This window comes from Crocodylus siamensis, chromosome 11, assembly GCF_052110815.1.
Source record: "Crocodylus siamensis isolate JL-2025a chromosome 11, ASM5211081v1, whole genome shotgun sequence".
NCBI lineage: Eukaryota > Metazoa > Chordata > Crocodylia > Crocodylidae > Crocodylus > Crocodylus siamensis.
In genome coordinates, this window is record NC_143405.1 from 26,808,393 (window position 1) to 26,823,998 (window position 15,606).

Consider the following 15,606-nt stretch of genomic DNA (forward strand, 5'->3'; position numbering starts at 1 on the left):
AGGGGAAAACCAGGAGTAATGGCCACAAACTCCTAGAAAATCGATTCACGCTCAACATCAGAAAAAACTTCTCCGTATTCAGGGTGTCCAGACTGTGGAATAAGCTCCCTCCAGAGGTGGTACAATCACCTACCCAGGAAATCATCAAGAGGAGACTAGACCAGGGGTGTCCAAACTTTTTGAATGTGGGGCCGGATCCTGAACTTCACCCAGTGGGCCGGCGAGCCATAGTCGAAGACCTCACAGGAAGCAGCATCACATCACACACACACACCCCTCCCCCCCCCCGAAATGGAAGTACAGTGTTTACTTTCGTTTCCTGTTGCAGCACCTCAGGCCTCAGAAAATGGCTTGGAGGGCCTCATGGCAGCCTGTGGGCTGTAGGTTGGACAAGCCTGGACTACACAGTCACCTTGCTGGGGTCACCTGACTGCACCTGTCTTTCCTGCTTGGTGCAGGGGGCTGGACTCAATGATTTTCCAAGGTCCCTTCCAGCCTTATGATCTATGAATCAGTCTATTTACCGGTAGAACAGTGAGGGCGTGGAATAGACTGCCTAGGGAAGTTGCCAATTCTTTATCACTGGAGGCATTTAAGGTCAGATGGTCACTGGCCAGGGATGATCTACTCATAGCTGTGTGTATGTTCTACTATGGGTATTTCCCATGTTTCTTGACTTTCCTTGTTGCCTCATGGGACTGGGAGGGAATCCCACCTTCCCTCTTCCTTGCCCCCTACTTTCTGATACACTGGTCAGGGCTGTTTTAAGCCTTCTCAGAGGCATTGGGTGTTGGCTGCAGTCAAGGCTGGGGATTTTGACTGGGATATGCCAGTGCTGCTGCTGGGACTTTGATGGAAATTCCTGGCTAGAAAGTCTTGCCCTCCGCTCAGGGCAAACTGATTGCCACATTTGGGGTCAGGAAGGAATTTTACCCCATGATTAGATTGGTATGGACTGGGGGGGGGGTGTTTGTCTTCCTCTGTAGCAGGAGGCATGGCCCTCTTCCTGAGATCTTCCAAGCGTTTATTAACAGCCTTTTACAGAAGCGGGATATTGGCTGCTGCAGTCCTTCTGCTTTACCAGGGGGCAGCCCAGGCTGTAGTGCATGTGGCTAGCTGCAGTGTATGTGGCTTGTCCTGTTGCCGTCATGTGTGCAGCAGGGCTGGGGTGGCACAGAGGCCAGACTCGCCTTCTGGCATCCCTGCTGACGGCAGCTCCTTCTGGCTGCTGCTGGACCCAGCCCAGCTGCCCCGCACCCACCTCCAGGGGCGGGACCCACGTGGACAGGGCATAGCCAGGTGGATGGAATGGGGCCATGGGTGGGTGGGGAATGGTGTTCAGGAGTAGGACAGGTGAGCGAGGCTGGGATCATGGGGGTATGGCAGTGTGGCTCCAGGGCAGAGCCATGATCTGCTACCTACATAACCCTGCAATGGGTTCCTGACTTTAGAATTGGAATGTAATGTTCCATTCCACAGGATTAGCTAAATCTTCTTGCATAATAATATGGTCCTTTTGCACATTGGCATTATACCCCGGCTTTAGTGTTGTGTGCCGATTTCATGAGGACACTCCTAGTTCCCTAACAAATGTTGCTGATGCATGTTAAACAGGATATGTCCCAAGAATGCTCATTGGGGAATGTTGACTAGAGAGAGCTGTTGCTAGTAAAAGTCACCTTTAAACATAACCCACTGTAGTATCTCTTAGGCAAACTACTTATTCAGTTTATGATTGTAGCGTTGATTCCCATTCTCTTCACGTTAGCCAATATTCTGCGAGGCTCTGTATGAAAAGCTTTGCTTAAATCTAGGTAAACTAAGCTGTTAGCATTGCTGTTATCAAAGACATCTATTATTTTGCCCAATAATTGTGGTTATTTCCATATTGTCCATACTTTCCGGCTTGCTTCCATAGCTTCTGAATTTTTGTTCCTTCAGTATCTGTTCTAAGACATTACAAACTATCAAAGTCCAGTTAATACAGGGGCGGGCAAAATACAGCCCGCCAGGCCATTCTATCTAGCCTGCAGAGCCCCTAAATATTTAGTAAATTAATGTTTATTTGCCCTGGCTCCCTGGCAAAGTTGGGGGGGGCCAGGGGCAGTAGGACCCAGAGGGAGCCCTCAGCAGGCTTGCAGGCTGGAGCAGCCCAGCCCCGCCCACCCCCAGCCAGCTCTTTGCTTTCTTGCCCCCACCCTGCTCTAGCACCACTTGGTTGTGGCTCTGAGCTGCATCCCTGGACTGTGGAGCATGGGACCATGCTGATAGGGGTGTGTATGTGTGTGTGCTCACGTGTCGGCAGGAACAGGGGCAGAGTATGTGTGTGTCTGTGGGCATGGGGCTGTGTGTGTGTGTGTGTGTGTGTGTGTGTTCATAGGATGAGTCCCACACGCATACCCCTCCATACACATGCACCTATGCCTCCTCTCGCACTGCCATACACAAACCCCAGCCACCCTCCCCCCATACCCCCCCACACCCCACATACCCACACACTTACAGTCCTCATAAACCTATACCCACCCCCCACAATATACAAGAATCAGGCTTCATTTTAAGCTATTGTGCAGTCACCTCTGTGTACACTACACAAACGCATATAAATCAGGAAAAAATATTTTTTAAATCAAATTAATAAATGTTGTAGATAATTGCTTTTTAAAATATCATTTGGTATTTTTCTCGTTCTGAGATGGCACAACCCCTTGCTGAAAGGAGTACTTCCAGGGGCAAGGGGAGGGACTTCTGGTGGCAAAGGTCAGGGGTAGGAGGTCAGACTTCTGGTCACAAGATGGCAACCAGAGGGTGGGGCACCTGTCAAGGGGAGGGGCTACCCATGTGGCCCTTGACAGCTTGCCAAAACTTGGTAAGCAGCCCTCTGCCTGAAATAATCGAGGGTCCCTGAGCTAATAGGTCTTTATTTGTATGAGTCATTCCTCCTGTTTTAAAAACAGTTCATTCTGAAAATGTTGGTAGTGTTGCTTTTTAAGCTACTATGAGTGGTGTAGCTTTCTCTTATCTTCACTCTGATACTGCTGGATGCTACTTTTTCCAATCCTGAAAGAACCATGTCCTGGCTTACGTGGCTTGCACAACACTTAGCAGGTCTGCAATACATAGGGATGGTTGGGAGTAAACGTAGCTCTGTTTTACAATGATAGCTATACTAAATCAGCTACCTCCCCAGACTCAGGATAGGAGAACCCAGTCCCCTTCACAAGCGAACTGTGAGAAGTATCTTTTTGCTGGTAGAACATAAGTCAATAAGCCACAGCTGTTATACTCGCCATATTCTAGTGCAGGGGTAGGCAATTAATTTGGCTGAAGGGCCACTTTTTAGCAAGTTTGGTTGAGCTGTCAAGGGCTGTGCACATACAACCTTTCAGAAGATATCATTTTAACAAGTTACAGATAAAAAATCATATACTAAAAATCAAACATCTGTAACATTTTAATTTTATTTCAAAATTTTTTTGTCTTGCTTTGTTTTTTCTAGTAGCATATATAGAGGCAATTGAATAATAGTTCAAAATAAAGTCTTACTCTTGTATATTGTGTGGGATGGGTGTGAGGGGTATAGTGTGTGCTTGTGGGGGTAGGGGGCTACCTGCTAGGTCCTGGGAGCTGGGGTGGGGGGTGGTGAGGGCAGATGCAGGATATGTGCAGCAGAGCTTGCCTGGGCACTGAAAGTGCAGGTGCCATCCACACCCCATACTTCAAGAAGGATTTGATAGACTTGGGAGGGTGCAGAGGAGAGCTACTCATGGTCAGGGGCTTACATGACCAGCTCTGAGGAGAGACTGAGGGACCTGAACCTCTTCAGCCTCCTCAAGAGAAGGCTGAGAGATGATCTTGTGGCCGCCTACAAATTCATTAGGGGGATGCAGCAAGGGATCAGAGATGCTCTGTTCATCAGGGCGCCTCTTGTGGTAACAAAGAACAATGGTCACAAACTGACAGAGAGCAGATTAAGGCTAGATGTCAGGAAAAACTTCTTCATGCTACGGGTGGCCAGAATTTGGAATGGGTTTCCAAGGGAGTTTGTCCTCTCCCCTACCTTGGAGGTCTTTAAGAGAAGGCTGGATAGGCATCTGGCTGGGGTCATTTGACCCCAGCACTCTTTCCTGCCTAGCCAGGGGGTTGGACTCTGTCTGTTTAAGGTCCCTTCTGACCCTAGCATCTATTAATCTATGAAGTCCTGGTGAAGTGTAGAAACTACTGTACAGGATGGGCGTTTCGCTAGTGCGCAGCTGCCTAGGTATGTGATAAAAGGGCTGACCAGTGTCTCGTATGGGCCATTTGCAGCTGAAATGGAGTTGGAATTGATTGGCTGTGGGGTAGAGTAGTCCTTTTCCCTCTGGTGAAGAACTCTACAATGGAGATATCTGCTGTGCACAATATCTAACTTCCATTGTAAACAGGCAGCAGGCACCTCCTGAAGACATTCCTTCCCTAGGGTATATGCCAGCCTGCTAATACATGTGAAAACTGCACATTGCTTTGCATTCCCTAGAATTTTCCTTGTTTTAGTTACCGTATATTTAGTTAAAGGTAATATCATTATTGCCTGGAGGGGGAAAAATACAGTCTGAGATCCCTAGGTAAGAGGAGGAAGAAAATGTAAACTCTAGCTAGAGATGAGATGTTCAGGAAGGGTGGCAGAGGGCATTTGACTGCCAACATTCAGGGCTCTAAAAGAAACCCTTGATTCCCTTGCTCAGTGACTAATTGTCCAGAGTGAGATAGGAACTGAATTGGGTCAAACATAGCTGTTGTTAGTGGAGTTTGGCAATGGCTTACCTGACTGGTAGGCTGAGTTCAGATTTGTGCTTTAAAAATTACCACTGTGAGGGTTACCATATTTCCAGTTCCAAAAAAGAGGACACCTGTCATGTGCATGCACGCATGCGGCGGGGGGAGGGCAGTGATATGCCAGTGTCCTGCACTTGCCCATTCTGTTGCCCCTCACTCCCAAGCCACAGTACCATCCCACACTGCCAGTGCCCCACATTCCTGACCCACAGCCCCCCGTTGCCTCCAACTCTGTAGTGTCTCCCAGCTGCCCCGCCACTGAGCAAGCCAGCCGGGCCATGCAGCTCCCTGCTGCCCTGAAGGGTGTGTGTCCCCCTTCCCCGCTGGAGGGGCAGGCATGTACCCCCTGCCCTGCTGCAGCACCAGCGGGCAACCAAACCCCCCCCCCCCCACACTCGCTGCACACGTGCGCACACACTCTCTGTCTCTCTCCCTGGAAAAGTCCCCAGGCCCTGGCCTTCCAGCCCCGCCCCGACTTACCTATATCCAGCTGCCAGGGCTACTTCCACCGCCTATGCCAGCTATGTGTGTGCATGCACTACTTCCATTAGCCCTCCCGCACTCCCCCCAATGTCAAGCACTGCTTACTAGAGCAAGCCTGGAAGAACTTAGAAGTTGAACTGACTAAAATCCCAGATATATAATCATATTTTTTAAAAACTGCCCAGATGGAGATCATAGGATCTAAAAAGAAGACATGTCTGGGAAAACCTGGCTATATGGTAACCCCATTGGTTAATTCTTCAACATGGTTGTGGTTTAAAAAAAGTCAACATTGTCCAAGGAATCATGTTAGGTGCAAGCAGCAAAACTCAAAGCCTTTCCATTAGAAGAATTTTGGACACTGTCCAATACTATGTGGGGGTTGTACTGAGGGTACTGCAGTGAGGTTAAATTAGCAGTAAATAGTGGGGTTCTGGTCCCAATGTGGACAAGGCTTAGAGCTGTCTCACCATTCCAGTCTGTATATTTGCTCGGTGGTCTCCTGGCGGTTCAGCTTTCTACCTTGTAGTGTTATTGCAAAGCACAGGGTCCATTGCATCTGTGACACACATGAGGCTAGAAGCAGAAGAATTGCTTGCTCCTTGCTGCTGCAGGGTCTGTGCATGGAGTAGTTCCTGGGTCAGTTAGAAGAGCTTGATGCATGTTGAGAGTGCACATTTGGGATGACTGAAGATAAATACGGTTTGTATTCAGAGACCTAGGAGCTGCAAAGACCTGCTGTGCCACCCTGTGTTAGAGGCTAAGGGCTTCCTTGCTGCACTGCAGGCGGATAAAGTCGGTATTCCTGATTCAGCTTGCCAATCCCGTTGCCTGCAGAGCAGCATATACTGCTTTCTTCTCTGCATTTTACTAATGAGCTCACTTCTCATTCCTGTTCTTGGGCAAGCAGGAATAGCCAGAGGGACCAGAATACTTTAGGAGTTGCTTTGATATCTCTGCTGCTTCAGCCCCTCACTGCACATGACAATAGAAGCTGTGAGCCAAGACTGGAGGGCTGAAATGGGAGGGGGGGAGGGGGCAACACAGGCAGAGTGAGAGTTAAAAGGTAGTGAAAAAGAAGTTAGAGGGAGAAAGGGGACTGTGAAAGAGGGGATGGGCAGGACTAGCCTTATGGGTGGGTGACCACGCAGGGCACCATGGTCAAGGGTGCAACATGCATGCACATACATGCATGTATGAACTACCTGCACTTGCAGCAGTGTTCTTTTCTCTCTTCCTCCCCCCTGCACCCAGGCAGGAAGAGCAGTGCTCAGCCCACCCCTAATCTCCAGCTGCTGCTCAGAAGGAGCTGGGTAGGGTGCTGCCTGCCTGCCTGGTGCACTGTGTTGCTTCATCTCCCCACTAGACTGTGCCCTGCCCACCTGCCTCTGCCTCTTCCTGCAGCACCACTGACTTGGGCAAGACCTTCTGAGACATGGGGCTCATAAGCCTGGGAAACAGAAGCATCCATCTTGCTCCAGGCTGTCAAGGTGGCAGATTCCTGCTATCAGTGATTCTTCTGGCCTTATGGCATGTGTGTGTTGCACCCCGTGACCATAGTTGCCTACCCATAAGGCCCATAAAGTACTCTTTGTATAATTAACACTGGAATTCATTAATGTTCCAGCCTGACTGCAACTTTCCTTGAAAGGTCACCCAGTTCCACCGTAGCGTCTGTCACTGCACCTCCCCCTCCTGCTCACATGTTGTCTGTCACTTTCCTCAGTGGTGTTCCTCGCTGAATTGTGTGGTGCTCTGGCTCCCACAGCAGCATGTGGTTTGGGGCAAGGGGCAGTTTCAGAAGTAGGGGGCAGCTCCTGTTTTTTTTAGTGTGTGCGTGCACAGCAGTAGAAAAGCATGTGCTACTAAAAGGTTGCTGCTCTCTTTATTGATAGGTACCACAGTCTCTTGTACCTATTCTGGAAAGCTGATGAAGGGACAGTAAAGTCATTAAGCAGGTGGTTTTCCAGCTAATAAGAAGAGGCTTCCATATACTGGCCAGCTGGTTAGCCTAAATACCACTCAGGCCTCTTGCAAAGACAATTCATGTGTTGACTTGGCTTCCTTTTCTTTCTTCAGGTTCCTGAGACTCCCAGGATGAAGTTACTGTGAAGGGCTTGAGGATCCCACACAGCCTCCACGTGACTTGCAGGGCCCCCTGTTGCTTCCTTTCTGAGTGGAATTCAATAATTGAAGTCTTCAGTAAGGATGACTGTTGGATTTTTACTGCTGCCCCCTCTGCTGGGGAGGACTTTGCTTACAGCATTACTGATGTCTGCCTATATTCAGTGCCATTGGCCCAGTGAGCCCTCAGAAGTACAGGACTGGGAAAACCAGTTAGAGGCCTCTATGCATTCTGTGCTGTCGGATCTCCGAGAGACTATCCCAGCAGTGGTGGGGATTCCAGACAGCTCTGCTGTGGTAGGCCGCTTCTTCAGAGCCACCATCCCAACAGATTTAATTGCTTCCAATGGAGAAATGGTTCAGGTGAGAGATGCATCAACCCCTCAGCCTTGACTGCTTGATGTCATGCCCTTTACAAGAATCCTGATTGTATCCAGACCTTTATGTCTTACTGTTGGGAGTTGCAGGAATTGCCATGTGTCACGTGAGGTGGTGTTGGGTTGGGGGACATGTTGGGTAAGGAATTGGAATTAGGTGTTATTTCTCACGTGATTGCTGCATTAATAATTGCAGGTCCGTATCCCTCAACCTTCCTGATCTAGACCAGTGGTCTCCAAAGTGAGGTGTGCGCACCCCAGGGAGTGCGCAAGACGATCCATTGGGGTGCAGGAAGAAAATATTTGAACTTGTATTTATATTTATTTTTTTATCTAAAAAAATAAGAAAGAAATTAAGCTTTACTAATATTTAATATACGGATTGACAGTGGTGCCCTCACTCGGTCCTTCTGTCAGACAGTCACGTGTCATGTGTTTATGATTTATAAATAAATAAATAAATATACATATATTGGGAGTGCGTGCTCAAAAACTTTTTACTGATAGGAGTGTGCGATCAGAAAAGTTTGGAGACTACTGATCTAGACAACCACAGTTTTCTGGGGCTGATGCTGTAACAATGTGACATTTTTGCTTCACTGTGGTAACAAAGTGTTAGACCAGGCTGTCAGGGCAGACTGTTGTTCTATGACGGAGGTTCTTGACTTTATTTGCAGACACTCTTCTCTCTGGGTTCTGCTGAGAACAATGGAGGGGGGGTGGTTCTTCTTGGTTCAGAAACAGTGATCAAATCTCAGCCTATTCTCAAGTGTTTGCAAGTATTTTACGCTCCAGACTTTCAGGCATATCAACTGTAGGAGATGGAAGCAAGAAAGTGACACAGATTAAAGGAGGGATGGACACTAGCAAATATAAATACATATATATCCAGCTAGCAGGAACTTCTAGTAACGAGCAGTGTCATTCTCTGGGTTCATCAGCCACAAATGGATTCATCACGCATCTGACTTAGATCTCTTATGTGCCGACAGTTGCATACTACTAGCAGTATTTAGTACAGCTCCTAGAAGGGTGCAGGGTTCGTAGCTCTCAGCCCCATATTTGCTGGGATTCTTTGAGTTAAGAAACTGACGTCTAGCCCCAATTTAAATATGAGAATTACACATTTGATATTTTTCTAGTGATCAAATGGAAGCTGGGGTGAAGGGAGACAAATCTCATCTGCTTTTTTTTGTGGGCGGGCTTGTTCTCATGCCATACAGTATGGGTCCTAGCACTGAGGAAGCTGGACTATGAAAGCAAGACCTGAAAAAGACCTATTTGCAGTAATGAATACTGGAAGGGGTAGTGACTGGGTGTATTTGGCACCTATGGAATATTAGGTGAAGAAAACATGGAGTGAGTTCCTTACTTAAAGGAAGTAAAAGAGGCTAGACTGATTTTTTAAACTGAAGACAACAGGATTTGATCTATGGGAGGGTTACTGACTTGCCCAGATGGAAGCTACCTTCTGCATTCGCTTATGGGTAGAGCTGTGCTGTCCGTTTTCCCTATACAACTATTATGTGAAAATTACAGGTCTGGTTGTCAGGTGTTAAGCACTCAAACCCAGTTGAAGTATATTTTGGGAGCTGTGGGAGCTTAGCAACTCTGAAAATCAGTGTGTGGCCCAGACAGCTGGCTGGACATCATCTGCTTTATTAAATTAAATGTGCAGGCAGATCATCAGCTTTTTGGCTTTGACCGGCAAAAGCTTGGATATCTGGAGGCAAAATGACATGGCTTTCTAGTGGAGTCCGTGGTGTAAACTGTGCCCTAAGAAGCCCTAGCCTTGCTCCTTGTATACCATACAGCCTGGCTAACTGAAGTGCTGCCCCTTTTAGATGGGAAGGTGAAGGGAGTGGGCAGGATGACTGCTTACAGACACGAACACCATCTTCCTTCCACCCCCCCCCACAAAAAAAAACCCCACAAAAAACAAAAAAAACAAAAACCAAAAAAACAGAGCTTTATGTTCGGCTCAGTGTGCCCTGAACCAAGCACAGTGCATGCCCAGAAGACTGAATCAGCTTTAGATAAAAGTGCCAAAAGCCCTGCTGAAGTTCCCAATCTATGCAGAAGCTGCAGAGCTGGGTCACACTACCGGACTTCCTCTTCCAATAAAGCGCTGGGGTTTTTTGTTTGTTTTGTTATGTTTTGTTTTGTTTTGTTTCATGTCTGTCCGCACCCGCTGTTCTTGGAGGAGTAACATAGGATTGGAGACTGCATGTGGAAAAGAGCATGTAAGATTTTGGGGAGAATTGGGCATACATATGTGGTAATAAGGGTATTTGGGGACACCCTGAAGCAAGGGCAGAGGTGTGGGGGGGAAAGAAGGAGGGGTTCCCTGCCACCACATTCCCAACCCAGGGGCAGCCCCGCAGGCCAGATTCCAAGGTTCTGTGGGCTGCATTTGGCCTGCAGGCCAGAGGTTGAGCACCCCTATGTTTAAAGGAAGATGGGGGGAGGTTGGTTATTAGTTCTGTGGTGCAGAAAAGCCTGCATGGCTTTCGGGGTTGTCTGAGGGCTTATCTAAACACAAGTTCTACCTATTAAACAACTTGAGTCAGTTTTAAATGAGTTTTAGGCCTTTGTTTCTGGGCTGCAGCAGGTTAACTTAAATCAGTTTAACACTGGATTCTATTTTTAATACAAATGTGGCTGTGCTTTACTGAGTGTGAGGACATTCTTCAAAGGATCCACAGAATGGTTTCCTTTCTGAAGAGGAATGTATTTAGGCTAGGGGTGTCAAAGATACTGCCCATGGAGCTTCCCATCATCTGGTCCCTAGTGCTTGCCCAGGGTCTGAAGTTGACCCACAAGCAGCATGTAGCACATGCTGGGCCAGCTCTATGGACTGGACTCAGGGCCTGCACCACATGTGTCACCTGCTTTGGGGCCCTACCTGGAAGGGCTAGTTTGGGACCCCCCCACACATACTGGATCCAGCATGTGCAGGTTGCATGCAGCACAGGCCCCAGGGTAGGTCTCATGTGTAGCATAATCATGGACCAGCAAGAGCAGGCACTGATTCTAGCATGTGGTCAGGAGGATTAGTGGGTCCCCTGCATGCAGGATTCAGAGCTTGCTCTGACTTGTTTGGGGCTGACACTGCACATGGTGTCTCTTCTGGCTGATCTGGGACTTAGGCTGCATGTGGCACTCATCCCACATCTCAGACTGGCCAGAGCAGGTGCTGCATACAGTGCAGTCCTAGAGAGGGCATCACAGGTACTGGATCCAGCATGTGAAGGATGGGGTGGTCCATGGGCTCAATCTGACCTGCCAGGCCAGCCCTCTGCTATTCATTCAGCCCATGGACTGGTCCTGCGTCACTCTTCTGGGGCCAGATCAGTTTGACACTCATGCATTAGTGGTGCTCAACCTTCCATCCCTGTGGGCCACATGAGTGATGCAGGCTGGTCCATTGACCAGCTCCCAGAGGCAGGGTCAGCCTGCAAGCTGGATTCAGTGTGGGGTCAGTGCACAGTGTCAATCTCCAGGTGTCATCTGGTGTTCTGGCTCGGCCATGGTCACTAGATCCAACCATGTACCATTGTGATTTGGTGCAGAAGGCAGTGTCATCTCGCCTCACAGGCCTAGAAATTTGATGGTGGGTGAGCATTTATTGACATGGCAACAAATGCTGCTATGATGGGGGCGGGCCACATCCAGCCCGCCAGCCCATTCTCCCTGGCCTGCGGGGCCTCTAAAAAAAAATTTAGAAAATTTATATTTATCTGCTCTTGGCTGCCTGTCAAAGATGACAGGAGCCAGGGACAGTAGGACCCAGGGGAAGCTGACAGGACTCGGCAGCCCAGAAGCAAGGCCTGCCTAGCCCAGCTCTCCCCCCCCACAACCAGAAGCCCCGTGCTTAGCAGAGCCTTCTGGCCTGGGCCCCTGGAGCTGTTCCTGCCTCTGTGTGCCTGAAGGGGGAATTCAGATAAGAACATTTTGGAGAGGAGAGAAGGCAGGGGAGGGCTGCAGGCAATTGTTCCAGTCCTCAGCAGATTTCATTTGCTTTGTCAGTGCAAGGGGGATTGTTGGCTTGAAAGGTGAGACAAGTTTGCTATTATAGAAAACATTGGAAACATTAAAAAACCAAAAGCTACTTAGCAAAATATGTGCAGTATCTGTGGACCCCTCAGAAAAATTAAGAGCTTGATGGCCAACTTACACTATGTAGAGCTCAAACCTGAGTAATAGCTGGCAAAAGAGCAGTTAAACATTTTCTCTTAATATGGACAATAGAGCAAGGTCGAGAATAAGAAAAAAGTGGTCTGTACTCTACCTCATTCCTAGTTCCCAAAAAGCAGGCGCAGTGTCCTAGGCCAAACAAACTCAAAAAGCTAAAAATGAACATGGAGACATCAATCTACCTTAATTCTTAAGGCTTCTCTCCTATAGCCATGAAGGAGGTATAATTCTGTATCCCTTCATTCATAAATAGGGCCCTGAGAAAATTGTGATTTCATGGACTGCATGGATACTGCGAAATTAGCCCCACACAGTGATTTTTAAGAGTTGCAAACCTGTGCTGGAAAAACAGGGAAACCTAGGTTTTCGCAGCCTGCTAGTGACTGCTGGGGGCATGGCCAGGACGCAGCCAGGTATAGAGAGCAAGGGGGGAAGGGGGTTTGGAGGGCCAGGGCTTCAGGACTGTTGGGGGTGGTGGGGCAGTGTGTGTGTGCCATAGGTGGAAGGAGAAAATATTAGCGGGGGGAGTGGTGAGGTGGCTGAATCTACATCCCTCTCCACAGACTTACCTACTGGGGGGAAGGGGCAGGGGGAGAGGGAAGAGGCATGGGGGGGGAGCAGATCGAGGCCCCGACAGTGAGGGATGGGGTGGGACACAGACAGGCTAATATGAATGGAGCCCTGGGGCAAGTCATGGGAGAGTTGGAGCTCAGGTGGCTCATCCAAAGGTGCAGGGGGCTCTTGCTGCTACGTACACCTTGGTGGAGGCACAGGGGCACATGCCATCTGGATTTGTGTGCAGGGTGGAGGTGGGCTGCAACTGTGGGCTGGGTTCTGCACCCCACTGCCTTGGGAGCCATGCAGTGCTATGTGCCTGCTGCTGCCAGGCTGCTCTGCATCCCCTGCCTACATGGTGATAGCAGGCATATGGCATTGCATAGCTTCTGAGGCAGTAGCAGGGCACAGATCCCAGCATCAGCCTGCCTCTGCCCCACACAAAACTGGGGGACATATGACTGCCTGCTTTGCAGGGTGTGCAGTGGCAGGAGTTCCCCTGTGCCCCTGGATGAGCCACCCAGGCTTTGACTGACCATGACCTGCTCTGAGGCCCCATTCACCCCAGCCCCTGACCCACTTCCTCTCCCACTGTGGGGGGCCCCTTCCCTTTCACAGACCTGCCTGCTGTGGTGGCCTGTGCTCCTGCCGGGCTGCGATCCTAGTTACCTGCAGGGTGCGGCTCCATGTCTGTCTGTGAGCACCACTCGGCACCTGTGCCCAGGCTGCCCTGTGGTCTTCTGCGCTGTCACTGCTGCCCTGTGTTTGGCGGGGGCTAAGTCTGCTGCCTATGGTATGTGCCTGACTGTAGCACATGCATGGGCATAGTATCATTTTTCACAGAATATTTATGGAACTACCAGGACCCATTTGCCAATATCGGTGGTAGTTCCATGAATATTCTGTGAAAAATGATACTGTACCTGTGCATGTGCTGCAAATTTTCTACAAGAAATTCATGATTTTCTCAGGGCCGTGCTCATAAATATCCACAGCTGCTTCTGTGTTTCTTTCATCTTGTTCAGTTTCTGTCCAGAACAGTGAAAGGCTAATGACCACCTGGGTTATTGGCAGCTATATCCTGTAATCTGTGGCTGCTTGTAGACCTTTAACCCCCCCCCCCAAAAAAAAATCAAACAAACAAACCAACCATACTTTAGCAGCAGCAGCACATTACTTCAACTCAGCTCTGCAGCTTCTGTATAGATTGGTGGTTCAGTGGGGCTTTTTGGTGCTTTTGTCTAAAGCTGATTCAATCACCTATTAGATAAAAGTTCCAAAAAAGCCCCATTAAAGTGCCTGATCTTTACAAATGTTTGGTGAGCTGGGTCCAACTAAAGTGCTGCCTCTTCTGGGCATGCATGGGGCTCAGTGCGGGAATACACCCGAGTTTAAGCTAAAGCACATGGGAGAGTTTTTGGCTTTGGGTTGTTTTTTTGGGGGTTGGTTTTTTAAGTCTTCAAGCAGTGTTTGATACTAATTCTGTTGATACATGTATCCGGGTCCATTTTAGAAGTAGTTGGGTTCCTTGCCCCCTCTACTCTAGTGGGAAGGTTTTTTCACATCTTCCCCCCTCTGATTGTTTAGAAGGCCAACCATTTTCAGTCTCATTTTATTCTGGCCTTCCCTTTATGTGCGTTAGCATGTACAAGCTGGGCATGTGAGCATCAGAAAGGTACTGTGTGGATCAACACTAAACTCCTGTATGTCTCACTCCCTAGCTCCACATTTGCTTCTTGATTTACAATTCCATTGCAAAGATCAGCAGCTGTTCTGATACAGCAGAATAAGAAAACTTCTTTGTTTACCAAAAAATTTTGCTTACTAAGAAAATCTACAGATTACCACAAACTGGGCAGTATAGCAGGGACAAAATAGATAGTACAGTGAAGAAATAATCCATGTCCTACAAGAGAGAAATTGGAACACTAAATATTACACAAGATGCATGACATCAATACTTTTGGGTCTAAATAATGCTGAAAAAATGATCTTAAGCTGAAGGTTCATTGAGAAGAGGAAATGATTCAGGTTTGGGGCTATCACCAAGTGACTGAAGTTCTCCTCTAAGGTTCTGTAAACCTTCCTAACAGTAGAAGAGAGATAATCAGATGAGTATGGATACATTTTGACTATTCGAGAGAGAGCGAGCTGTTTTCTTTCTCCAGTGAGCCAGAGTAGAGAAATTTTAGCATTTTCAGTTAACTTTCAGTAACTAGCTTTGAATTCTGAAGTAGTGGAAAGTGTAACTCAATTGGATTAGTAAACTGGTATTTTTAGGTAGTTTTCTGCTTGGTTCTGTCTCTGGCTCATTTCCTCGGCATTTTGAAAACTTGAGCAATCAGAAAGTAGCCAGTAGGGAACAGAATATCCTAGTATACTACTAATTCAAGGTCATTGGTTAAGGTTTAACTAACCTCATTCTCAGTTTACACATCAAACTGTTTGCTAGGATCTGTGTGTTGTGGGAGCTCTAACAGTGGATGGTGGTTAGCATAGTGGCCCAGCTATCCAGCGTTTTCCTCTAACATTGTAGGTAGTTCTGCTTACCTCTGGCCTTTTGTATAAAGGTCATGATGAGAGGAGATGAATCTTAACTTTTTTGAAGCTGTTTGAAGCTTCTCCTGTCCAATGTTAAACACTGTTAGAGAGGAGCAGAGCAGGGTGTGGGAGTAGGCACTCGTCCAAGCCCCTTACACAGGCATGCAGATTGTTTTCATTGGAACAACAAGGCTAAATGAATCCTTTTTGAGCTTGTAGGATGAGCTGATGAAAAGAGCATTTCTTAGGACACTCAATGTTTTGTAGTGACCTCCCAGTGAAACAGCTGCTGAGTATTCCCACCCTATCCGAGTTGGAATCCTTGTACTCTGAATAGTTCCCTTATAACTAACAGATGAGTGCATCTGGAAATAAGGGCGTTCCAGTAGGAGTGTCTGAGAATGGTATTAGCTGGGCAAAGCAATTTCAGAACTTTGCCCGTTCAGCTGTGAAAGTGCCTGTGATAAGGAAGTTGTTTTTTTATAAAAAACAAAAACAAAAAAACACTGTGATC

General features: G+C 48.0%; 1 protein-coding gene across 4 annotated transcripts in view; it reads left to right on the forward strand.

Moving 5' to 3' along the window:
- DAG1 (dystroglycan 1) overlaps nucleotides 1-15,606 on the forward strand; it is a 111,086-nt gene that overhangs the window by 73,875 nt on the left and 21,605 nt on the right. For all 4 annotated transcript variants that reach the window (XM_090021860.1, XM_090021857.1, XM_090021858.1 and 1 more), the window contains one exon: nucleotides 7,378-7,785. In XM_090021860.1, the coding sequence (XP_089877986.1) occupies nucleotides 7,507-7,785 (279 nt within the window). In that variant the 5' untranslated portion in view covers nucleotides 7,378-7,506. The remainder of the gene's footprint in view (nucleotides 1-7,377; nucleotides 7,786-15,606) is intronic.